Source organism: Tiliqua scincoides, chromosome 9 (genome assembly GCF_035046505.1).
Source record: "Tiliqua scincoides isolate rTilSci1 chromosome 9, rTilSci1.hap2, whole genome shotgun sequence".
In the NCBI taxonomy this organism is placed as follows: Eukaryota; Metazoa; Chordata; class Lepidosauria; order Squamata; family Scincidae; genus Tiliqua; species Tiliqua scincoides.
In genome coordinates this window covers 20,907,215-20,933,300 of record NC_089829.1, presented here as the reverse complement: position 1 = coordinate 20,933,300, position 26,086 = coordinate 20,907,215, and the positions used below count along the sequence as shown (strand labels likewise).

The 26,086-nt window shown below is 47.2% G+C and overlaps 1 protein-coding gene across 2 annotated transcripts in view; it reads left to right on the top strand.

Annotated features, from left to right (window-relative positions):
* Window positions 1-26,086, top strand: part of CCDC102A (coiled-coil domain containing 102A) — a 46,476-nt gene that overhangs the window by 7,358 nt on the left and 13,032 nt on the right. For both annotated transcript variants that reach the window (XM_066637686.1, XM_066637685.1), the window contains exons 2-6: window positions 14,822-15,773; window positions 21,802-22,025; window positions 22,158-22,266; window positions 23,421-23,537; window positions 24,511-24,720. In XM_066637686.1, the coding sequence (XP_066493783.1) occupies window positions 15,180-15,773; window positions 21,802-22,025; window positions 22,158-22,266; window positions 23,421-23,537; window positions 24,511-24,720 (1,254 nt within the window). In that variant the 5' untranslated portion in view covers window positions 14,822-15,179. The remainder of the gene's footprint in view (window positions 1-14,821; window positions 15,774-21,801; window positions 22,026-22,157; window positions 22,267-23,420; window positions 23,538-24,510; window positions 24,721-26,086) is intronic.

The window sequence follows — 26,086 nt, the reverse complement described above, 5'->3', positions numbered from 1 at the left end:
AATTAATCTGTGGAACTCCTTGCCACATGATGTGATGGCACCTGGCCTAGATGCCTTGTAAGGAGGATTGGACAGATTTATGGAGGAAAAGTCCACCGCAGGTTACAAGTCAGGATGGCTGTATATAACTTCCAAGAGTTAAAGGTAGCCTATCTCTGAATGCCAGGTACAAGGGATTGGCATCTTGTTTTGTGTGCTTCCAGAGGCATCTGGTGGACCAGTGTGAGATGTAGGCAGCTGGTCTAGATGGGCCTTGGTCTGATCCCACAGGGTTCTTTGTATGTTCTAATGTGTTTGTATCAATATTTTTGAAACATTTACCATTTGAGGTGGTCCAAATTAGAAGATCAGGATGGGAGCAAGTCAAAACCTGATAGCTACTACTGGCAGCCAATGTAGTGTAGTAATTAGAGTTTCAGGCTAGACCCTGGGGGTGGTGGTGGCGGCCTTGGGTTCAAATCCCCTGCCACCTATGAAGTGGCAGTGCCACTCTGGGACAGTCATACATACGCTTTCTCTTGCTCACTGACGTTCTGGGGGGGGGGAAGAGAGGCAAAATGCTAAGTTTGCTTTCACAGCCGTGACTGGCTCTGAAGGCAAGGGGGTGCTTTACCCAGGCATCTTGTGCCAGGAAAAGCATTTTGCCCCCCCCCCCCCCAGGAATGCCAGTGCTTTTGCTCAACTTAACCTACCTCAATGGATTGTGGCTGAAGTTTTGCTGTGGCCCACAAGCAAATAGGATCCCAGCATCCTTTTGCATTCCCTTCTTTAACATGAGCTTTGTGGTACTTGGCTGCAGCAGGCTGGGAGACTTCAAACAGCTCTGGGGAAAATTGGTGGGACATCCCCCCCCTTCTCCCCCCCCCCGCAGTGTCTGCCTGGTGTGTCTGGCTGCTAGCGCCAGGGCCCTTCTTGTGGGCAAAGCTCTTTGGAACAGGCAGGCCTGCAATCAATTAACACAAGCTGTGGGAGACTTTCTTCCCTTTTGCGATTCCTGTGGCTCTGGGGTGAAAAGGAGGAGGAGGCAGGCAGGCACAGAGCCTCCCTCCCTGCTCCCCAAACGCATCTTTCTGCTGGAAGAACTGGGAGAGTCACAGAGGCTGTGGTTCAGCAGCAGAGCTGCATGCAGTTCAGTGCCTGGCTGGGAAAAGGCCATTTTCCGAAATCCTGGAAAGCCTCTGTCCATTGGTGGGGACAGTACTTTGACTAAAGTAGCTTCCTTTGCTGTCCTGTGCACAGCAGGACCCTAAGAAAAGCCTTGCTGGATCAGGCCAAAGGCCCATGTAGCCCAGCATCCTGTTCCCCATGCACCAGTTGCCTCTGGGAAGCAACCAAGCAGGACAGAAAGATGTCCCGTACCCCCGTCCTCCCGATCATTGTCTCCCTGCAACTGGTGTTAAGAGGCAGGCTGTCCCTGAACCCAGAAATAGAACACTGCCATCATGACTGGTGGCCATTGATGGATCTGTCCTCCATGACTGTGGCCAAACTCCTTTTAAAGCTATCCAAGCTGGTTGTCATCACTACATCTTGTGGCAATGAATTCTGCAGATCAATGATAAACCATGTGAAGAAGGACCCTCTTGTGTCCTTTACTGTAGATCTTGGTTAGAAAGCCAGAGAGAGAGAGAGAGAGAGAGAGAGAGAGAGAGAGACTTTGCTACCCTAGCAAAGTAAAACTCTACCAGGACTACCACATCTTATAGCACATTCAGTTCTAAAGACTGGACTGGGTTATAATTGTCTTCATTTTCAGGATCTTTTCCTTTTTAAGACCTGCCTCATCCTAGCTTTCTCTCCTTTGCAACTACCTCGGGGAGCCAGTCTAGATCAGAAAGCTTTGGATCATGTCTCTTGCACTGCAGGCATGATAAGCTGTGTCTGTCTTGTGGCTCTCTCTCTAGCTTTCATGGTGGGGGGGGGATTGCTGGGCTTGGCTCTGCAGCTCTATGGCTGAGCCCACAGTGCACCTTGCTCCCTCCATCTGGGTTTTTCTTTTCCCTTCTCATATGCTCACTACAATTACGAGAGGAAACCAATGCCAGAAACTGTGGCCGTAAGACTTCCCAACCCTTTTGTGTCCCAACTGCATATCTAGGTTGACCACATTCAAAAGAGGGCAGAGCTTCTTTTCATGGAGACAGAATTCTGGCAGAGGTCATGACAGCATCACAAGGGTGAGAGAAGCTGCCCATGCTGGCATTCTTCCTTTTCTGTGTAGCCATTGAAAGAGCAGGAGATCTCTTTTTCTCTATACCAGGTCGCCCTAGCAGCACTGAAAATTGCTCTGGAAATAATTATAATTCTACACTGTGTAGGCCCATTCATGAGGCTAACTGAGAAAATTGCCTCAGGTAGCCATTTGGTAGGGGGGGGTTCTATCTGCTCACCTCCACTGCCCTTCTTCCTGCCTCCCTCTAGATAGGGAAAGGTGTTCTATCCCACCTTATGTTGTGGGGTGGCTGTTTATCTTAAGGAAGGGATAGAATCCAGCAAAGTAGAGATTGAAGGTGGGTCCGACTCCACCGTAGAATCTCTATGGGTTAAATTACCAGGCTTGTGCAGCGATGTAATACTGGGGGTGTGCTATCGTCCTCCAGACCAGAAATTGGATGGGGACCTTGAAATGAGGAAACAGATCAGTGAGGTGACAAGGAGGGACAGGGTTGTAATCATGGGGGACTTCAATTATCCTCATATTGACTGGGTCAATTTGTGTTCTGGTCACGATAAGGAAACCAGATTTCTTGACGTGCTAAATGACTGTGGCTTAGATCAGCTAGTCACGGAGCCCACCAGAGGGCAGGTGACTCTGGATTTAATATTGTGTGGTACGCAGGACCTGGTTAGAGATGTCAATGTTACTGAGCCATTGGGGAACAGTGATCATGCTGCGATCTGTTTTGACATGCACGTTGGGGGAAGAATACCAGGCAAATCTCTAACAAAAACCCTTGACTTCCGATGGGCGGACTTCCCTCAAATGAGGAGGCTGGTTAGAAGGAGGTTGAAAGGGAGGGTAAAAAGAGTCCAATCTCTCCAGAGTGCATGGAGGCTGCTTAAAACAACAGTAATAGAGGCCCAGCAGAGGTGTATACCGCAAAGAAAGAAGGGTTCCACTAAATCCAGGAGGGTGCCCGCATGGCTAACCAGCCAAGTTAGAGAGGCTGTAAAGGGCAAGGAAGCTTCCTTCTGTAAAAAGTCTTGCCCTAATGAGGAGAATAAAAAGGAACAAACTGTGGCAAAAGAAATGTAAGAATGTGATACGGGAGGCCAAGCTAGACTATGAGGAATGCATGGCCAGCAACATTAAGGGGAATAATAAAAGCTTCTTCAAATATGTTAGAAGCAGGAAACCCGCCAGAGAAGCGGTTGGCACTCTGGATGGTGAGGGAGGGAAAGGGGAGATAACAACAACAACAACAACAGTATTTATATACCGCTTTTCAACAAAAAGTTCACAAAGCGGTTTACAGAGAATATCAATATCTAATGGTTCCCTGTCCCAAAAGGGCTCACAAGCTAAAAAGATGCAAAGGAATACCAGCAGACAGCCACTAGAACAGACAGTGCTGGGGTGAGGTGGGCCAGTTACTTTCCCCCTGCTAAATAAAAGAGGAGCACCCACTTGAAAAAGTGCCTCTTACCCAGTTAGCAGGGGTAAAAAGATAAAAGGAGACTTAGAGATGGCAGAAAAATTAAATGAGTTCTTTGCATCTGTCTTCACAGCAGAAGACCTCGGGCAGATACCGCTGCCCGAACGGCCCCTCCTGACCGAGGAGTTAAGTCAGATAGAGGTTAAAAGAGAAGATGTTTCAGACCTCATTGATAAATTAAAGATCAGTATGTCACCAGGCCCTGATGGCATCCACCCAAGAGTTATTAAGGAATTGAAGAATGAAGTTGCAGATCTCTTGACTAAGGTATGCAACTTGTCCCTCAAAACGGCCACGGTGCCAGAAGATTGGAGGATAGCAAATGTCACGCCTATCTTTAAAAAGGGAAAGAGGGGGGACCCGGGAAACTATAGGCTGGTCAGCCTAACATCCATACCGGGTAAGATGGTGGAATGCCTCATCAAAGATAGGATCTCAAAACACATAGACGAACAGGCCTTGTTGAGGGAGAGTCAGCATGGCTTCTGTAAGGGTAAGTCTTGCCTCACCAACCTTATAGAATTCTTTGAAAAGGTCAACAGGCATGTGGATGTGGGAGAACCCGTGGACATTATATATCTGGACTTTCAGAAGGCGTTCGACACGGTCCCTCACCAAAGGCTATTGAAAAAACTCCACAGTCAGGGAATTAGAGGACAGGTCCTCTCATGGATTGAGAACTGGTTGGAGGCCAGGAAGCAGAGAGTGGGTGTCAATGGGCAATTTTCACAATGGAGAGAGGTGAAAAGCGGTGTGCCCCAAGGATCTGTCCTGGGACCGGTGCTTTTCAACCTCTTCATAAATGACTGGGAGACAGGGTTGAGCAGTGAGGTGGCTAAGTTTGCAGACTACACCAAACTTTTCCGAGTGGTGAAGACCAGAAGTGATTGTGAGGAGCTCCAGAAAGATCTCTCCAGACTGGCAGAATGGGCAGCAAAATGGCAGATGCGCTTCAATGTCAGTAAGTGTAAAGTCATGCACATTGGGGCAAAAAATCAAAACTTTAGATATAGGCTGATGGGTTCTGAGCTGTCTGTGACAGATCAGGAGAGAGATCTTGGAGTGGTGGTGGACAGGTCGATGAAAGTGTCCACCCAATGTGCGGCGGCAGTGAAGAAGGCCAATTCTATGCTTGGGATCATTAGGAAGGGTATTGAGAACAAAACGGCTAGTATTATAATGCCGTTGTACAAATCTATGGTAAGGCCACACCTTGAGTATTGTGTCCAGTTCTGGTCGCCACATCTCAAAAAAGACATAGTGGAAATGGAAAAGGTGCAAAAGAGAGCGACTAAGATGATTACGGGGCTGGGGCACCTTCCTTATGAGGAAAGGCTATGGCGTTTGGGCCTCTTCAGCCTAGAAAGAGCCGCCTGAGGGGGAACATGATTGAGACATACAAAATTATGCAGGGGATGGACAGAGTGGATAGGGAGATGCTCTTTACACTCTCACATAATACCAGAACCAGGGGACATCCACTAAAATTGAGTGTTGGGCGGGTTAGGACAGACAAAAGAAAATATTTCTTTACTCAGCGTGTGGTCGGTCTGTGGAACTCCTTGCCACAGGATGTGGTGCTGGTGTCTAGCCTAGACGCCTTTAAAAGGGGATTGGACAATTTTCTGGAGGAAAAATCCAGTATGGGGTACAAGCCATGATGTGTATGCGCAGCCTCCTGATTTTGGAAATGGGTTATGTCAGCATGCCAGATGCAAGGGAGGGCACCAGGATGCAGGTCTCTTGTTATCTGGTGTGCTCCCTGGGGCATTTGGTGGGCCACTGTGAGATACAGGAAGCTGGACTAGATGGGCCTATGGCCTGATCCAGTGGGGCTGTTCTTATGTTCTTATGTACCTCTCCAATCTTCCATACTTTCTTGTCTGCTCGTTCCCCCTCTTCCTTTTCCAATCCAGGAAGTGGGAACAAAAGAGGCTGGCAAATCAAAAGGTTAAGGAAGAGCATTTGGCATGCCATCTCATGCGCCAAAGATCTATGGCTGCATTTGTTTGGTATTTCCATAGCAGATTTTTTTTTCTGATGTTCCTGGTATATTGTTTCAACTCTTTGCTTCTCAGATTTCTTACCAATCTGCCCTAAATATTTTCTTTTCCTCTTCCTCACCCCTTGTCTAGGAAGTCCTAAAAGGATTAACTAGCTTATTCCTTCCTAGGTAACACTCCGCTAGAGCAAACCTGAAGATATCCCAGTGTCTCCTGTCCTGTTTGATTTATTTAACAAGTTTAAACATTTGTCGCTGTTGACAGGAGGTGATGTTGTTGCTTGACTGGATACACAAATTCAATTTTAGCATAAGCTATGCATGTAGCTGGAAGCCACACCTAAGAGAGACTACACACCGCAGATACTCGCCTATAAGTCGACCCACAGATAAGTCAGGGCAGGCTTTGAGCCAACAATCATGGAATTTTCTATGACCCTCAGATAAGTCAGGGGTTAAACTTAGGGGGGTGTCTGACTATAGTTTTGTCTGATTTTACTCAAGGCCAGATCCTGAAAAATAACCCACCATTAATTGTTACCTAAGAACTGTAGTCTCTAATTTATTAAAAACATAGTAAAAGATCATAAGATACATTTTTATTTTTAAATTCTGGTCTTCATCACCTTTTTGTAAGCACTATCAGAGTAAGTGCACTGTAAACAACATACCAGTAAAACAGTGGTTCCCAACCTGGTATTCATGTACTCCCAGGGACACTCAACAGGACCTTTAGGGGTACTTGAAAAAGAATGGAATAATGGTAGAAAAAGGCAGGTCATGCTCCAGAATGCCTTGCAAGACAGGAATGCCTTGCAAGGACAGCAAGGCAGGAAGGGAGGTAGCTAGTTGGCTGTGAAAGCCCCACCAATAGCTAGTTTTTGGTCATCAATTCATGTATGAACCAGTGATTGAAAACCAGCACAGTAAAAAAGCTGAAACATAATATGGAAAGTGATCAATCACCCAGAATTTCTCAGCACACTTCTGGTGCAAAACAGTGCAAAGGCAGAGTCTTCTGTTCCTCAAACATAAAAAGAGAAAACACTGTGATAAATACACGAAGTTTGGGCTTTCATATAGAGGAGATGAGGGCTTGTATTATTAATTACAAACATTTTGCTAATATGAAGGGTACAATTTATGGAAATGGGCTGCCAAGGGATATGCAAGTGAAAAAGCTTGGGAACCACTGCAGGAGAACCATGAATCAAATCCACCTTTAAGGTGTCTGGTGTGTTAAGCCAGAAGCTCTACGTACAACATACAACCCATAACACATAACTGGGAGTGTGGAATTCAATTCACAGCAGAGAGATGCAGCTGCATATATTTGCAACCCTTTTTACTCAGAAGTAGACCCACTGCTTTCCATGGGTGTTATTCTTAAGTAAGGGTGCATTGCATTGTAGCCTGCTTCAGATGGAAAGGAGGATTCCCATCCTGGTGTTTCAAAAAACAGACCTGCTTTGGAAGCATTTGCCAAGCAGAACCAGGCTGCAGCAGAAGGAAGGAGAATAAAAGGTTAACCAGTTACTTCTAAGGAGCTGTGCCTGCCTGCTGCTTGAGAAACTTGGCGCCTGCTCTTGAGAAAGGAAACTTTTCAGAGTTGAAAGGCTTTGCCCTCTGATTGACCAGGAGATAAGATGAAGTGAGAATTGGAGCTTGATTACTTGGCAAAAATTTCACCTACTATAGGCGAGTATCTACAGTAGTTCTCGGTGTTGGGGACTTGTCCATCTTGCCCCAATCAGTTCCCATAGCGCAGACAGGTGGAGCACTTTGTCCTGTGAGAGTCCGAAGCATGTCACTGACAGGAACACTTGCAGCTTTAGTACAAGATTGAAGTGAGCATAGTGTGCACATGCTGGTGTTTGTCACAGTTTCTTCTTTTTAAATGACAGCACAAATGCCTCTGCAGTTGAGTGACATAGTAATACAAGTGCATGGTTTGAAAAAAAATACATAAATAAAAACTTTATACAAAAAAAGTTAATACAAAATAACACTTAAAAATGGTTTAAGCAAGAGAAAGGGGAGGTTGTGCTACTTTTTTATAGCAATGTCACAGACACTGTTCAATAGGTGCTTATGACATTTGCAAAATTCACCCTGGATCTGCAAATTTTGGCTTGATTATGTCAGCTAAAATCTACTTTCCTCACTGACTCTTCCCTCTCAGGATGGCTTCTTTCACTCTCACTGGGCTTTTGCAGGAGGAGTGAGCAGTGCATTTCAATTTTTATCGGCTGCTACAAAAGTCCAGCAGGAGAGGGGAATCTTTGTGCTGGCCTGTGATTCATGTGAGGTGCTTGCCCAGAGGGCAGAGGGGTTTCTTATAACACCCCAGCAGTCCCGTTCCTGCATAACAAATGCAAAAAGCAATAGTTGTCCTGAGCAGCAGATTTGCATTTTCCCAGGGCAGAAAAAATCTTGCAGTTTGAGAGGTGAGAAATGTGAGGTGCATTTGTTGTTCATCTGACATTGTTCTGGCCTGAGAAATCCTTGGAGGGGAGAGTGCCTTTTTCCCTGTGACTGTTTTAAGTCTTTCAGAGCAGTCTTGGTACCAGGTAAACAGCAGTTTAAACTGTATGCACATTTCATTTGATTAATGGATGCAGATGAGCAGCAAGATTGGATCCCCCTCATTCTTCCTCATACAGTTCCCTCTTGGGAGATGTGTCCACAATGGACCAGTGTCATAGGGTGGAGGTTTGGTTTGCCTGTAGGGAATCTTGTTTATCATAGACATAACACTTCTCTGTCTAACCTACCTGACAGTATGCACTGAGAGTGCTTTGTATTCTGAAAAATACTATACTGTATAGCAAGCATTATGAAGAATAAGAGGAACCTCCTAAAGACCTTTGTGTATGTTGGCAATACCTTTAGGCAGACTGCAGTGATCCCTCTTAGTTGCTGGAGCTTCCTCAGTCCATGGGTGCAAAGCATAGGGAGGTTGGAGGCCAAAGGTCAGGACTGTTTATCTAGGCTTGCCCCCCCAAGACAAAGAAAAGTCCTGTGACAGCTGTTCCCCGCCTTGGAGAGAAGCAGTTTAATGCCTGCATTATGTGTTAGAGCTTCTGAATCTAGAGCCCCATCAGATGGACAGAGTCGGGTGATCATAATTTGTGCCCCTGCACCCTGGAGTTCTTGGCTTCTCCTCTGAGAATACACATATTCTCTGAGAATACTTTGCTCTGCTCTGTTGAGAATACTCAGTTCATAGCATATCAAATAGAATGTGCTTTGTACCAATCCCCCTGGATGCTCCACTTGCAAATCCCATGGACAAGAGTGGGAAATACACATTTTATTCATCAAGGCTTTCACAGCAGGTGAGCTGTACCCTGGCAGGAAAAATGAAGACCAAATTACTGCAGGGATTGAGGTTATTCACATGTAGATTCAGTTGATCCCACTAGGGTAGGGCTTTTCAGCCTCATATGTGTGTGTGTGGGGGGGGGGCTAATAGTAGCTGTGCTGAGAACTGGACTGATTGCCCCACAGTTGGGGCTTCGTTCTGCACCCTCTTCCTGCAAACTGTGTCTCTTTCAAAGAGCCAGGCCGCTGCCCAGCCACATCTTGCCCTCTGATGCACTACTGCCCCAGCCAACTCCACTTTCAGCACGATAGGGCCAGGCGAGGCAGTGCCACAGGGTCACCATGGCCGCGGGAGCCAAATGTGACTGCCTTACTATGAAGTATCACTAGTAGTACCACTGGTTGAAAAGGCCTACCCTAGTGTGTTGTGATATCTGGAATTGGTGCATGTGTGTGAGATATATAGGTCTGCAGTGTTGTATTGATTGATCAGATAGATAATGGATTAAACATTTTTTATCCACTAAAATGGTGTAACAATTGAGCAGTCAGCACACAAACATTTTTAAACATTTTCATTTCTTATGAAAATTGCAGGTGATCTGTACCCTATTGGAAGGGGGCTTTTGACTTGTGAAAAGGGATGCCCCTTCAGTGATGATTCCTCCTGTGATACTTGTGTGTGTCATCTAAGAGCACAAGGAAGTTATGTCCGGCACAAGTGACTTGGCTGAATGCTACCCCCCACCCCATATAGCAGCCAGCATTTTGGTTTTCAGAATCTAATTGCAGTTATTGACAGTCACCCGCGATCTGAGCATTTACTGTGACTTGCATGTGAGTAAAATGCCCTGTGTTATGGTGCAGTAGTGTGCAGGGAAGGAGGACCCGAGGGCATGTACATGCATGCAGTATATTTTGTTGTATTTGCACATGGATTCCTCTGGAGGATCCTTGTCTATGAATCTGTGGTCATCCCATGCCATAAACAGTGCTGAATCAGGCCAATGACTCATCTAGTCCAGCATTCTGTTTTCCACTGTGGCTCAATAGCTGCCTCAGAGAAACCAAGTGTACAAGCTGGAGAGAAAGGCATCCCCCATTTCCACCAGTGCTCCCCTGCAACTGGTATTTGGGGGCAGACTACTACTTGATCAGGAGGCATGTAGCCAGCCTGACTGATAGACATGACCTACATGAATTTGTCCAACCCTCTTGTAAAACCACCCAAGCTAGTGACCATTTTCATACCTTGTGGCAATGAATTCCATAGACCAGGGGTGCCCAAACCCTGGCCCTGGGGCCACTTGCGGCCCTCAGGGGCTCCCAATCTGGCCCACAGGGAGCCCCCAGTCTCCAATGAGCCTCTGGCCCTCTGGAGACTTGCTGGAGCCCATGCTGGCCCAATACAGCTGCTCTCAGCGTGACTGCGACTGTTCAACCGCCTGCATGAGCTATGGGATGAGGGTTCCCTCCACTGCTTGCTGTTTCAAATCTGTGATGTGAAGGAAAGATCAGTCTTGCTTTGTGCAAGGCTTTTTATAGGCCTTGAGCTACTGCAAGACCTTCATTCATTCATATAAGTTCCATCTCAATATATTCGTTTATGTAAATTTATTCAAATTTTAAATGTAAATTAATTCTTTTTTTCCTGGCCCCCAACACAGTGTCAGAGAGATGATGTGGCCCTCCTGTCAAAATGTTTGGACACCCCTGCCATAGACTAATGATGCAGTGTGTGAAGAAGTACCTCCTTTTGTCCATCCCCTTGTTCTAGCATTGTGAAAGGACAGAAATCTTCTTCTCCACCCTCTCTACACCATGTGAAACTTTATAAGCTTCAGTCATGTGCCCCCCCTTAATTGGCTTTTTCCAAGCTAAAAAGCCCCAAATACTGCAGCTTTACCTTGATATGGAAGGTGCTTCAGCCCTCTGCTAACTTTGGTAACCTTCTTTTGTATCTTTTCCAGCCCTGCAATATTTTTCTTGAGGTGTTTTGACTAGAGCTCTACACAGTATTCCAAATGTGACCACACCATAGGGGCAAAATAATATGTGGCCACACCATAGATTTCTATAGGGGCTGAATAATATTAAAAGTATTTTTTTTCCACCCTTTTCCTAATAACCTCCAGCATGGAATTTGCTTTCTTCTGTGCTGTTGCATATTTGGTTGATGTTCACATTGAGCTATCCACCACAATTCCAAGACCTCCCTTCTTGTTGGTCACTGACAGCTCAATGCATACCTGAAGTTGGGAAACTCTTGTCAGTTTCATGTTAAAGCAAACACTTACATTGTGGTGAATGTCAGCATTCAGACAGGACCATCCCAGACAAAGTTTGTTGAATGTCCAGAATCACAGAGATCCTCATGTCACAAGATGTCTTGCAAAATCACAGAGATTCCCCCCCCCCGTGCATGTCTTGCTTACATGTTTGTTTATCATGCTTTCGAAAGAGTGGATAAGAAAAAGCTTGTTAAATTGGGGGTGGGGGGAGGATAAATCACTGGAGGTGACGCAGCAAGGAAGGGGGATGAATGAAAGTCATTCACAGTGTGGCAGATGGCTCTGGAGAGAGAGATGCTGTCTTCCAGAAGAGTCAGAAGATGTGCTGATAGTGTCTGTCAAAGGCCCAAAGATTTGGCCCACCGTCATTCTGGCTGAGCCACATAAGCCTAGAGTCGCACCCAAGAAGAACCCTTGCAATGGTGCAGAGGAGCATAGGGCTTGCAAGTCACATCAGCGATGCCTCAAATGATCCCAGCTGGAGGCTATTCATGACTGGCTCTCCATGTGTTAGAGTGAGGTTTTAAGGGCTATGGGCTCAGCCTGGGCTTGGAAAGAAATGGGTCAGGCACACAGTTCATGGTTTGAAATCCCTGCTTCACCCCACTGCAAGGAAGCTCACACCACTGTCTTCTCCATTTCACCATGAGTGTCGGATCAGCCAGGGTTGCAAATGAAGGATTTCGATCCAAGAACATATGTGGGTCGTCCAAGCTGGCCCTTTTTTCCAAGCTTTCTGAACTGGGTCCAGAAAACACTGTGAAAGCTGGAAACCATCAGCAGCGGAGTTGGTAGGACGCAGATATAGATTTGGAAACCTTCAGAGGTTAGGAGACGTGCCACTTATGGGACTTTGGCCTCCCCACGTACTGCTAACTGGAGAACAGCAGCTTTTTGCATTGGGGAGGGGGAAGTGGCTGTGGCAAGGAAGGGGGAGGCAAAAGAAGGAAGCCAAGGAATTTAGCCTGGGAAAGACATGTCTGGAAAAGGCTTCTTTTTTTTGGCCTTTGTGGGTGGATGCAGACACAAGACAGGCTTCCTGAAAGAGGGGGAGAGAGGTCTGGGCTCTCCAGGCAGCCAAGAGAGTAAACCAGTAGAAGCAGAGAGCATGTGTGAAATGGGGAGAGTCAGAGGGAGGCCAAGATGCTGCCATCTGCCAGGCAAGCTTTGCAGGCACACGTGTATTAAATATCTACGTATGAACTCTATGAACCTGTAGCACATCCTCCCTTGGAGGTTTGGGGGGGGGATCACATTCATTCAAGACCCATAATTTCATACAACCTTCTCTGTCTAAATTCCGCCCTCCTGCCAAGCTGGAGTGCAGCTTGGCAGAGTTAAGAGATGTGAGTGGCTTATATGCCATATCCCTGTGTCTTGTGAAAGGATGTTTGTTACTACTGATATTGCCAACAAGCCATCTGCACCTCTTGGCTGGGTCAGTGATTTTACACAGAACCTTTCCTCCTCCTTAGTGTGCGATTTTTCCACAGTCCTCCTTTCCATGACCTGCTTCGTCAGCCTTTTGCTCTCCAGACTCTGTCTTCACAGTCCCTTCTCAGGTTCCTGCTTCTCAACTCACTTTCTGATCTGCTCTGCCCTACCCTTTGTCTCTCTGCCCCTGCCCCACTGAGATTCACAGGTGCCATCCTCCCTTCCTCTCCAACACTACTGCCTCTGTGGCCTGCTTCCTGCTGACAGCAGCTGGGTGCTCCTCTTCCTGTGCCCCAGGTGAGGTTTTTACCCCAAGCAAGCTCTACATTTTCTTCCATTGCAGCAACCATGTTAGTCAACATTCTGTTGTTGACATCTTCCCTCTCAACAGTTAAAATGTCTGTTGATATTCCATGGCATCAGCAGCTCAGCCAGTGCCTATGGTGATGCACATTAATATATAAAAATATGTCCCTTCCTGTTTTCCATAACTTTAGGGGATGCTTTTGCCTCAGAGTAGGAAAAAAGCTGGTCCTTGTCTCTCTACCAACTGCATCCTGTCTCCTCTTAGAGAGTTGGCCAAGAGTGACCAACCTGTTTATCCAGAGGAGAAACTGTGGTTATCTCTAATGACAGGCTCTTGGCGACCTTGCTGGCCTTGGTCTGTACTCTGTGGTTTTAATTCCTCCTGCACACACATCTTTCACTATTTGTACCAACCTGGATACAATTATCCTCACTTCTTTAGTTTGTTTCTTTCTTCCCTGCCCAAAAAAAAAAAAAAAAAAAAAAAAAATATTCTGCCTGAACATTCCCTCCAATTCTTCCTGGCTCCCTCCTACACCTTCCAGGCCAACTTTGAGGACTCAGATCTGGATGAATGAAAAAATGGCATGACATCACCCACCATGTCCCTCTGCTGTTGCCAGTCCCATTCCTGAGAGAAAGTGGCTGGTTTATTTGCAAACTCTGTAGCCCAAATAGAAACAGAGCTCTTTGCATACATTTACAAGGAAGATGGCAACGCTCTTGTACTTCTGGGTTCAGTTTGAACCTACTTTTGGGGAATGACCCATTCAAAACAATTTCACCAAGTATGAAACAATGTTGACCTGACTTAGACTGATTTAACAGCTCTCTGGCGTCTAGTCAGATGATGACGGCCGATTATATATAACACGTTTTTAAATAGAGTCGGTTCCTTGGCTCACCAGGCTTTTAATACCTCTTTCAAGTGTGTGGAAAGTTTTTATAGAGAAGGAGCAGTGGAGAAGCACTTCAACATTTTTTAAACTATCAGACTGTAGCTCAAGGGGAAGGCAATGTAGCAGCAACCAAATCCTTTGTGCTGAAACCTCACAATTAAAACTCAGAGAAATCCTCTCTACCACTGCAATTTTCTGCACGTGTGACAGTCATTGACTTATGTGAGGAGACAATAATATGGGTAGAGGGCTGCCAGCCTGAAGCAGTGCACAAAATCCCATATGCCAGTCTCTGTTACTACTACTCCTACTCTTTGAGGCCAAAAAGGAAGAGTAGAATGTACTGAAAGAGAAAGTATGGAGGAGAGGAGAATGGCAGGCTAGAAAGTCCCTAACTTCTTCTTCTACTCCACTTCCTGTTGGAATTTAGGAAGTAGTAGTAGTAGTAGTAGTAGTAGTAGTAGTAGTAGTGTAATCGGTCACTCTCAGCTAATCTGTCACCTGGGTGATTACCTTACAGAACTTTGTGCACTGGCTGGTCCTGGAAGGCTAGTTCCCACCTGCATGCCAAACCCCACTTCCTTAGCTTGAAGGCCCTCCACGACCTTTCCCTGTCATCATCAACTTTGCCATCATATTGTAGTATGTCCCTATAAATATCCAGTTCTACTGTCCTCTGCTATCCAGAGATCTCCTGCTCCTCAAATGTCTCTGTCCTTCCTTCCTTGCTGCTCCTCATACCTAGGACCAGAGACATGCCTGTCCTAGAGGTTGGCCATGCAAAATGTTCTCCCCGCAAAACAAAAAGATCTGTAGAGAAGTGAAACGATGGACAGGCCAAGACTGAACATTGCCTTCAAAGTTCTAGGCCACAGTGATCAATTCAGTTCTTTCTTTTTTTGTTTTTAGACATCGTCTGGCTTCTGTGGTCATCCTGATTTGCTAAGATGAGTTCTCTGAAGACTGGTGTGCCAGAGAGGATGGAGGGTACTCGTTTGCCACAGTCCAGGGAAAATCTTCTAGGTTGCTGCCTCTGGTGACATCCTGTCTCCTACCTGCCTGGCTTTGTCTGCGGTGATTTTTTGAGCAGGAAGGCTGCTAGGTCCATCATGCCTGGCCTTTCTGAATTCAGAGCTGATTAAGAATTTCTTGTCACAAAAACAAAAGTATACTTATTGGGGAACTAATGGAGGTTACGAGTCCCCCACCACATGCCTGTTGACAGATGAGACACCTGTTTTATCCAAGTCCTTGACCTGGAAGGGAAATGAGTCAAAGTGCCAGTTCTCACTTGGTTGATTCACCTCAGCTCTCCAAGAGCAGCCTCCTGAATATCCTAGGTAGTCCTCAGCCCGAGAGGATGAGCCTGTCCGATTCCATGCCTCCCACGCCCAAGAGTGGCACCCCATCCCCAGGGTTGCCACAGCTACCCCTGCTGGGTGCTGCTTGTCTTGACGGTGACTGGGAGAGCCGCGAGGAGCTGCGGCTGCGTGAACTGGAGGAGGCTCGAGCCAGGGCGGCTCAGATGGAGAAGACAATGCGCTGGTGGTCGGACTGTACTGCCAACTGGCGGGAGAAGTGGAGCAAGGTGCGTGCCGAGCGCAATAAGGCCCGTGAGGAAGTGCGTCAGCTGCGCCAGAAGCTGGAGAGCCTCACCAAGGAGCTGACCGGCCTGAAGCGGGAGAGGCAGGAGGTGCTGAACGAGAATGAGCAGCTGGGCAAAGAGTTGTCTCGGCTAAAGGGGGAGGGGGAGAAGCAAAAGGAGCTCGACAACCGCATTGTCTCAGAAAAGGAGAGTGAAGCCTCCCCGGAGCAGGAGCCTGTGAGAGATGTCAGTTCAGAGAAACCGCCGAAAAATAAGGTAAGGAGGGCGATGGGGTAGGCCTCACGCCAGGGGTGGCTACGTAGTCTGCTCTTTTAAAATCTGCCAAGAAGGAATATAATCTGAAGCTTAAGCGCAGCTTAAAATTTAGTGCACTTAAAATTAAGTGCAAATTAAGGAAATTGCTTGTTTTCTATAATTTTGGACCACTCCTGTTAGCTGCAGGAAAGGACACGGAGCCAAACCCTCACTACATTAGGCTTAATGCTTCGCCTTGACTGTTTAGTGTTCATCTCTGGCTTCATCAAGCATTATGCACAGTCATTAAGGACTAGCAGCTTAAGGGAGTTTCTCCAAAGCTAAGAGGCCATGCATGCACTTGCTGATTTCTGGCATGTGGGATGAAACAGTGTCCTAGCCACAGCTCTTCAGTGGCTGTTCTGTCTACTAGGCCATCACATTTTGAAAATAGCAAGTTTGATTTTTTTTGTTGTTTCAAAAGAATCCCAAGAAGAGGCAACTTATCTAAACACTTTTATACATAGCAGTCAGGTCCTGTTGCCTGGTTTCTTAGGTCAAAGATTCCTGCCCCTTCTCCAAATGCAGCCCCTCGCCCACCATACCCAGTGGCATGTCAGCTGCTACTGCTTCTCCTCTCCCCACCGCATGGATTTGAAAAGGAAGAGGGGAACAGAGCGGAAGAGGAAGTGTGGAGAACAGTTTGACACTCTAACCCACAACTCTCTTCTCCTCTCCTCCACACTTCCTCTTCTGATCTTCCTTCCTTCCCCTTCCTTCTCTCCAAATCCAGGGAGTAGGAGGAGAAGGTAGTGGAGTCTAGCAGTCCCCACTAGTCTGCCTCCTGAAGCCCTTGCTTCAGTCAGCCTCACGGACAGATAAGCCTTGCTGTGGCTTCCGGCTGCTTGTTGCGACTGGGAAGCAAATGTGCTGATATTTGTAGATTGTATCCCACAAATCCACATGGGTTGCCTGTCAAGATTATTTTGTCGAAGATGCAGTCACGATCTGTCTAGACTGTGCAGCAAAGGGCAGATATGTTCTGAAGGTCCCAATTCCGAGGCTTCTCTTCTCGTTGAGATGCCTGTATGCAGATCTGTTCATGAGCAGTGGTACTGACATCCATGGCTCCTATCTGCTCTGTAGGAGACAGCATCATCCAAGAGGTTTTGCAAACACTACCTACAGCAGCACCAAAAAGACAGTAGATGGAAGTGCAATATTTTTGTCCTGGAACTGTTGTGGAGTAGAACAGGAAAGGCACTGAATGTTGCTCTACACTACAGTATGCTGCCTAAATGTAACCGTGGGACACCTTATAAGAGACCTGCTCTCTGCCATTTCCTCCTGCAAACCACTTAAGCAACTGATAGATGCTTCATCACAACCAGGGCTATTGCCTTTTTGATACTGGCTTGGTTCTTGAGCCTAACAACAGCCTGAAATGCATATCACACCAGTCAGAAGCTGGCAGGGATAAGAGAGAGAACCTTCTGCACAGTGTCACCCATTATGTGCGTGTAGAGCATTGCCCCATTGCCTAGGGTGGAGCCCACCACCAGTGCTCATCCCCAGATAACTGGCTTCTGGCCTTCCAAGAGATCTTCTGCCAGAAGAGTGACATACTTCCCCATCATCTGAACAGGTACAGGGATGTCCAGGCAGGATGCCTCTGCTCTCCAGAGCTTGGCCAGCCCAGGGTTTGTTCCTGTGCCTCAATGCAGAAAGAAAGGTGTTTGAACAGCAGCCATGCTCCTCTCCCTGACCATTTTTATCTGCAGTGAGCTTCATGGCTGAGTGAGGATTTCAGCTCAGTCCTCAGACCTAGACCATGTCAGACAGACATACCACTTCACCATGCTGGCACTGCATAATAGGGAGGTCTCAAGCAGTCTCTTGGATGTTGGAGCCAGCTGGGCCGATACCATTCATCGAGTCCTTCAGTTTCCTTTCTGCCTGTCCCTAACTGCAAGCCACCATTGGCTGAGCTGCTGTGAATACACAGATGCCACAACCCTAATCACACGTCCCTGAGAGTAAGCTCCATTGAACAAAATAGGCCTTACTTCTGAGTAGACCTGGTTAGGACTGTGCCCAGAATGTTCACAAACATTCCCTCTGCTAAAAACAAAAGAGTGACCATGGAAGTAACACCAACTCCCATTGGTCATATGGTTACTGCTCTGTGTTTTGGTTTATTGTGATTAAAGCAGACAGATCAAGATTTGTGTATTGCAGTTTTCGGGGGGGGGGGAGATGGGTTCTGAAAGCCCCACGTCTTCACGAATAAAAGGGCTTAGGAGCCTCTCACCTCTTGTAATTTTCAGCATCCAAAATGGCAGCAACCCCCCCCCCTCCCCGTGCCTTGTCTTGAATTGCCTGACTTGCATGCTGATTTTTTAAAAAACTGTAAATATTTGAGGGAGAACAACGGGGCTGTTATAATGCAAGTGAAATGCATTCGCCATAGATTGTTTCTGGGAGGAGCGGAATGCAAAATAATGAGACGTTTTGCTGTGAGAAAATGCAGGGATGGGAATTCTGGCTCTCATAAAAAGCCAGCTGGTAGACATCAAAAGAAAATTGCTTGGGCTCAAAGGCAGAGGCCGCTGGGAATCGATTCTTGAGATGATTATTTTGCATTTACTGCATTCACATAGTAAAAAATTCATTGTCCTCAGAGTAGTTACATTTTGCCTGAACTCCTCCCTGCTGCCTGGGTTGATTGAATTGCTCCTCATTGCCTGGGCTGTGCTGACTTTGGATGGCTGGCTCCAGGCTAATTACAACCATTTGAATGGGGAGCTTTTTCCTCCTTCCTTCCTTCCTTCCTTCCTTCCTTCCTTCCTTCCTTCCTTCCTTCCTTCCTTATCTTTTTCAAATGTGCATGCAACTTTTCGGTGGGAAACACATACAGCGCACAAGCCTAACCAGGTCTACTCAGAAGTACGTCCTATTTTGTTCAGTGGGGCTTACTCTCAGGAAAGTGTGGTTAGGATTGCCACAGTGATGTACAAAGCCACAGTGATGTACAAAGCAGAGTGAGAACCATCAAAAGCAATGAAGTGAGATTTAAGAAGCTGGACATTCATCACGAAACAGAGATGCCACCCTTGGCAAAAAAAAAATTCTGCAATATGTATGCTAGAGACTTTTGAACAATGTCTGAACTGGTTCCATTGAATCGGTCGCCCGGTTTGGATGATCTTCTTGAACGTAGTTTGGAGGGCTGCAAATGCGCCCCAGCGTCACATGCTCCCTCTCGGTCTCCCCTCTCATGCACAGCTTCACCTTTAAGTTTTTTGTTTAGCAGAAACCAAGCAGGGCTGGTCCATCCATGATGCAAAGGAGCCCTTTCGTATCAGGCAGTAGATTGAGGCTTGAGCAGAGGAGCACCAAACAGATTTTATTCTTTTTTAATGCCTGCCACCTTCCTCCCCACTGTACTGCCAGGGAGGGGGTTGGTCTCCTTACTGGCCCCTTCCTCTGCAGGGCTCTTTAATCAAAGCAGAGAATGCAGGGTGTGCTCCCAGGGGGCATAGTGGAGCTGTTGGGGGGTAGCAGAGCTATGAGCCGCCTCAAGCAACCAAATAGCTTCAGCTGGCTCTGAATCATAGTTTGGCACGACATCTGAATCAACAAACTGGTTTGTGCTTGGTCTCCAAAACAGAATTAGAAGCCACCAGTTGAAGTGGGTTTTCAGTTCTGGTTTGGAAGGCAAGCTGACTGTGGTTCACACTGAACAGAAAACTGGAACCAAGGATGTGTTAAAGAGGAGGACAAGGAGGGAGTGGGCAAGTCTGAGGCTTGTTTCTGAGCCCCCACAGCAGTGTGTGAAATGGAGAACTCCTCCTTTCCCTTCTCCCAGCAGAAGAGGACACCCACATGTTCCCAGGTCAGGAATAAAGCTTCTCCTATGCCATTGCTATCCTCAGCATCCCTTAGACCAGTATTTCTCAAACTTTTTAGCTGCAGAACCCACTTTTTAGAATGACAGTCTATGGGGACTCACCAGAAGGGATATCATTAACCTGGAAGTGACATCATAGCTGGAAGTGACATCAATTTAAGCTTCAAGCCCAAGCTGCTATGAGCCAAAGGTCCCATTACATCGCATGCTTGTGCTATTATTTTGTATAGGTTGGAATTCAAAAATTCGAGCTCAGGAATCAAAGCAGAATGCAGACTTGGCCTATCTTCCCACCTATTAAGGGCAAAGCACCATGCCTCTCTCCCATTGGGAGCCCGTCCTGCCCAGCAGCTCGGTACTTTCAGCTCTATGTTTTCAATGACATTTGAGCCTGGTGCTACACAACCTACCTGAAACTGGCTTCCGACCCACCTAGTGGGTCCCAACCCACAGTTTGAGAAACGCCGCCTTAGACTTTGTGTGAGGTTCACCCACTCCGGCCAAACTGACCAAATCCATTGCAGATTTACAAATTTGCATGATTAGCCCTTTCCTCTTGCAGTTAAGAGTGTTCATGAGTGTTCTGTACTTTCAGAGTGCAGCAGCTCAACTAATGGCCGGGAGAATGGCCACTGGCAGTGAGCCTACAGACAATAACCACTTGTTAGCCTCCTAAGGGAAGACCTTAGTGGAAGAGCAGATACTTTGCAATCAGAAGGTTCCAGATTCACTTCCTACCATCTCCAGGGAGAAATATCTCAATGTGAATATTGGAAACTATTGGCATCTGGACAGTTCCATCACCATCACCAGGTGCTTGGGAGCATTCCCAGAAAAGCAATACTGGCTATGGTTGGCCAGCCCTGAGCAAAGCTATTCCTGAAGATGGTCCCGTCCCCCCAATGTGATGCGCTGTTGGGAAATCCTGGAAGTCCTGTTGAGATCTCCAGGACTGCTTTCAGTCCTCACCTAGAGATGGATGCTGGTTCCTGGAACTCCAATTCCAACCTACTCACTTTCTGGCATTCACAGGAATTGGAGTTCCTGTATATGTCCTGTTTCCCTGGCGTGTCTCATCCGCTCCTCTGCATATTACTGCAGTTGTGCAGGCCTCTCTTACCCAGAACTCATCGATTTCATGGACGTGACAAAACTAGTTCTATTTGTAGGCATTCTGCCAGGGGGAGGCGGGGGCGGAAGCCACTTTACCCTGCAGGAGGTGAGCACAGATGTCCCAGCACTGGCGTTGATGATGTATTCTTGGTCAAGGTTACAGCTAAACCATCCACAGAATTAGCTCTAATCCAGGGGTGGGCTTAGAGGAAGGTCTGCGTGGGAGTCAAGAGACTGTAGGCTTGCTCTTTGAAGATCTCCTGTTGAGGAGGAGGAGGTGATGCAGCTCCACAGCTGTGGGCACAATTAGAAACACTTCTTCACTGAGGAAACTTCTTTCAAGGGTGGATTTGGATTTGGGGGTACCATTAAGTGAAGCTGAATAAGAGACAGATAGAAGCATGATCCACTAGTTAACTCTTCAGTGGATCCACTTAATTTACAGTCACTGTTAGACAAGGATTTGTCTCTTGCCTACCTTGGACAAGGTAGGTACAGGTAGGTTACCCTCTGAATTGCACTCCCGCAAGGCAACTAATTTTGGCTAACATATTCATATGCATCTCCCAATTATACATGAGTTTGATTCACACAACCCTTTTAGCATGGTGAATGTTGGTTTCTGCTTGGTGGGTATCTAGGTGGCCATCTGCTTACTTGATCTTACTCCCAGTGACCACTCACTTGCCTCCACTGCTTCTCCTCCTCCCGTTCCCTGGATTGAAAAAGAAAGAGGGGGATGAAACAGGAAATATAGAGAAGAGAGTGGTGGGCTAGAGTGTCACATCACTTCCTCTCCATACTTCCTTTTTTGCTCCTTCCCTCTCCCTTTCATCTTTTAGTCCAGGAAGTGGATGGAGCAGAGACTGGCACATCACCAGATAAGAGGGGGCTGCCTTTGGCATGCCATCTCAGACACTAGGAGGCCTTGGGCTGGCCCTTCCCATGGATCTGATGTCTTGAAGCCCTTTTTGTCCTCAGCCATGCCATTTGTGACCTTTCCTCCTTCTCCCACATTTTCCACAGTCATTGCAGGAATTTGAGCTGATGGAGAACCTCTTGAAGAACAAACAGGAAGGGCCGGACTGGGACCAGCGGAGCTCAGTCAGTGTCCGCTCATCTTTCACCCGCCAGGAGAGGAACCGTCTGCTCTGGGAGGACGTCTCTGTCATCGAGGAGGATGCCACCAAGATTACCGCCCTCAAACTGCGGCTGGACGAATCTCAAAAAGTGCTTCTCAAGGAGCGAGAGTGAGTGCTGCCTGTGACCTCACTTTCTGTTCAGTCACATGGTTTCAGTGGGATGGGACAAATGCCTTGCAGAAAAGCACCAATTTCCATATGGGGAAAATGCCTTTCCTTTTTTGTTGCTATCTCTTTCAGGGACAAGTTGTCCCTCAGCAAGAACATTGAGAAACTGGAAGGTGAGCTGAGCCAGTGGAAGATCAAATTTGAGGAACTCAACAAGAACAAGCAAGAGGTGCTGAAGCAGGTGGGCAGCATCTGTGCTTCTGACAAATGTACAAGTGGCTTTCTGGGGTGGGAAGTTTTTGGGATAGTGTAGTGGTTAAGAGATTGAACAGTGAATCAAGTCTCCCCTGGTTCAAATCTTACCTCTGCCATGAATTCTCACTAGATGGCCTTAGGCAAGACATTCCTCTTTGCTTCAATCTTCACCTTCTGCAATATGGGGATAAAACTACTTAAGGCCAAATCCTATCCAATTTTCCAGTTCTGGTGCAGCTGTGCCAATGAGGTGTGCACTGCATGCTGTGGTGGAGAGGCAGTTACAGAGGTCTGCTCAAGGTATGGGAACATTTGTTCCCTTACCTTGGGGCTGCATTGCGGCTGTGCCAGTGCTGGAAAATTGGATAGGACTGGGCCGTTACTCACCTTATAGGGTTACTACATGAACAATATCAAGGTAATACATGTGAAGCACCTGGCACACTTGGAAAGCCCAATACAAATGCTAAGAATTATGAACTATTCTTTATAGACACTGTCAAAGCCATTGCGCAGTCCCGGAGAGAGATCACAGCCACTGAGTCATGCATGGGTTGGCAAGATGCCTTGGGGAGGTCCTGTTGGGCCCTAGAAGTGTCCTCAGATCTGCAACATTTTTCTTGAACCTCACAATTTCACCTGTTCTGTTCCCTGCTGCCTTTTAACAGTGTGGTGTAGAGTTGGGTTTATTGGGGTTAAGGAAACTACACATTGCAGGTGTAGGTTGATAGTTGCTTTTCAACAACAAAAAGGTGTAAACAAAGTGGTTTACAGAGAAAATCAAAAGATTTGGCATAGGAATCAATCACTCAAAACAAAGAATACACTGGGCATGTCCAAGCACATCTTTGACATGGAGGGCAGGAATTTTCTGCTTGCAGAGATCCCATCTCCTACCTGCCTGGGTCAAGCTTCTGTAATGGAGAGGAGAGGGGCTATAAGGACAATCACTCACAAAGTCCAAACACTGTGGGGAGGGGTTTGCTGTTTGTATTCTTGGCTGTCTTGCACAGTTGATCAGAACATAGTAGAGGCATGGTCTCAGACAGCAAAGACTGGTTATAGATTCTTTGGTCTATCTTTGTCAATAGTTCAATACTGAAAGCACCAGGGACCACCTTTGTTATTTAATCTCTACAGCTAAACATCCTCAAGGAGATCCACCAGGATGAGCTGGGACGTATCTCTGAAGACCTGGAAGATGAACTAGGTGCTCGATCAAGTATGGATAAGAAGTTGGCTGAGTTGCGATCAGAGGTGAGAATGAGGGAGGCTGACGGGAAAGTCCTCAGAGGTGTTTGAGGGACTTTCTTTAGTTCTTCCACTGTGTACCCAGTGGTCCTATTCAAATTTAGTAACAACTTGTCTCAAAGTGTCCTGTGTGGTCCTTGCCACTGCAAGAGCTTCAATGCTGAGAGAAACCAAGCAACTTCTGAGACGGGGTGATGACTCTGAGCTCTAGTCTCTGACTTAAGATTTAGGAGCAGAAGGCCAGTGTTAAATGCCTGCCAATTCACTGCCTAAGAGGGGCACCAAGTTATTTCAACTGCCTCAAATGCAAACATTGCAGGATGCACATGTGCAGATGATCCCAGGGTTCAGTCCTTGGTGTCTGCAGCTCTTGGAGAGCTGCTTCCAGAGCTGAAAAGGTATGGACCAGTGATCTGTTTCAGTAGAAGTCAGCTACATATGTTCCAACCCTAAACATGCATCTTGGGGACTCTTTGTAATGTGGGATGCCCCCTTGAGGAAGGAGGAAAAAAGGGAGGCAACAGAGAGGAAATCGGAGGTACAGTATATCTTTCTGTCCCCTCCTTTAATGGACCACTGTGTCAGAAGAGGAGGACAGGGACAGCAGCTTCAGAAGCTCCATGGGGAGGATTTATACAGGCCCTCCTTCCACATGCACCCCAAATACCTGGTTGGCAACCTTCGATCTCGAAAGACTATGCTATAAGCCTACAGCACCCGGTATTCCCAGGCGGTCTCCCATCCAAGTACTAACCAGGCCTGACCCTGCTTAGCTTCCAAGATCAGACAAGATCAGGCATCTGCAGGGTCATTTAATTAATTGCATAAGTACAATTTAGGCTACATCTGTGGTTGATTTGGCCCCAACCAGAAATCTCATTCACATGCTCAGTTGAAGCTATCCTCTGGTGACCTATGAAGTGACCCCCTCGTTGGCACCTTCCAGTTCTTGGGCTGACGTGTCTTTCCTCTCCCAAAGATGGAGCGGCTGCAGGCCGAAAATGCAGCTGAATGGGGGAGGCGTGAACGCCTGGAGACCGAAAAGCTGAACCTGGAAAGGGAGAACAAGAAACTGAGGGCACAGATCGAGGATCTGGAGGAGGTGCTGGCCCGGAAGAGGAGGCAAACAGCCAGTGCCCTTGACACCGATTTCAAGACCATCCAGGCAGAGCTCTTTGAGAAGAACAAGGTGCATAAGTGCAAATTCAGGACAAAGTGAGGGCCGTAGCTCAGGGATCGGGTCCCTCTTCTGCAGGCAGGTTCCAGGTTTCATTCCTAGCAACATCTCCAGGTAATGCTGGGAAAGATGCTGGCTTGAAACCCTGGAGACATGATTATGTTAAGCTCCGTCCTATTGGGGCCCTGCACCGCCAGAATTAGTAAGGTCCTTTATGGCTATTACAAAAAGCAACACAACTATTCAGTGCAGCTGGGTCACTGCTGCCAGTGGCCTCACAACATTCCCCAGCAATGTTAAGTCAGCGTGGGGGGGGGGGGCAGGTGGGATGTGGGGGGCAGAATGGGGTGGAGCCTGGAGCAGGGAGAGGGTGAAACATGGTAGGGAAGGCGATGGTGTTGGCAGCAGCATTGCCACTGATGTTCTGTCCTTGATCCGCCTTCCCGGGTCCACTCAGACTTGTTCCAGCTAAATTGCTGAACAGCAGGGCAGTGAGGGCTTATCCCCAGGCAAGAGAATAAGTGTTCCCTTACTAGGAGGAGGCCTCCTGAACTGTCTCTCCTACAGGATGCAGTGTTCACTCCACTGGGGTGGCTGTGTTGGTGGGGAGAAGGATTTAGGTAGGATTGAGCTGCCTGTGAGCTTGATGGACCAATGGTCTAACTCTGTTTCAAGCAGCTTCATATATCACTTATATGGGAAGTTTACATCCCAGGGACAGTGAAGGCAAGTCCACCCATTCGTGGATCCAGAAATTGGTAGCCTGCTAGAATTTAGGCTTGCCATGACTCTGCCCCAGAAGGGTGGAGTCTTATCTGCTGAATTTTGTAGGCAATAGCCCATTGCAGATGTAATTTGAGACCATACTCATCCACTGTCTGCTGCTTTTTTTCTTGCAATCTTTCAATATGTCTGTGAGAGAATCCTGGCCTACCCACAGCTGAGTGCAGTAACATAGCTGGGGGGGGTCACAGGACCCCAGGTGGCACACCATGGTCCCTCCCCCCTTCGCTCGCCCCTGCACCCCCTCCAAATGCTACTGGAGCTGTGTTTCAGTCACGTGCAGAAGGTGTTCTGAGATTTACAGAGGACTTCAGAAGGCCTTCCAGAAAACCAGAAACTCCGGTCCAAACCAAGCTCCAGAACCAAAACTGGTTTTAACCAGAAGTGATGTATGCGGCCTCCCTGGACCTCAGAACAACCTCTGGACGTGACAGGAGAACAGCTCCTGTCATGTTTGGGGGAGTTGGCCCTTTTTGAGGGGCAGCCCTGGAAGGTGTGCCCCAGGGCAGCACATCTTCCAGCTATGCTGCTGGCTAAGCGATATCACTAATGAAAGGCAAAATGTTATTTTTAAGGTGACAGGCTAAAACCTGCT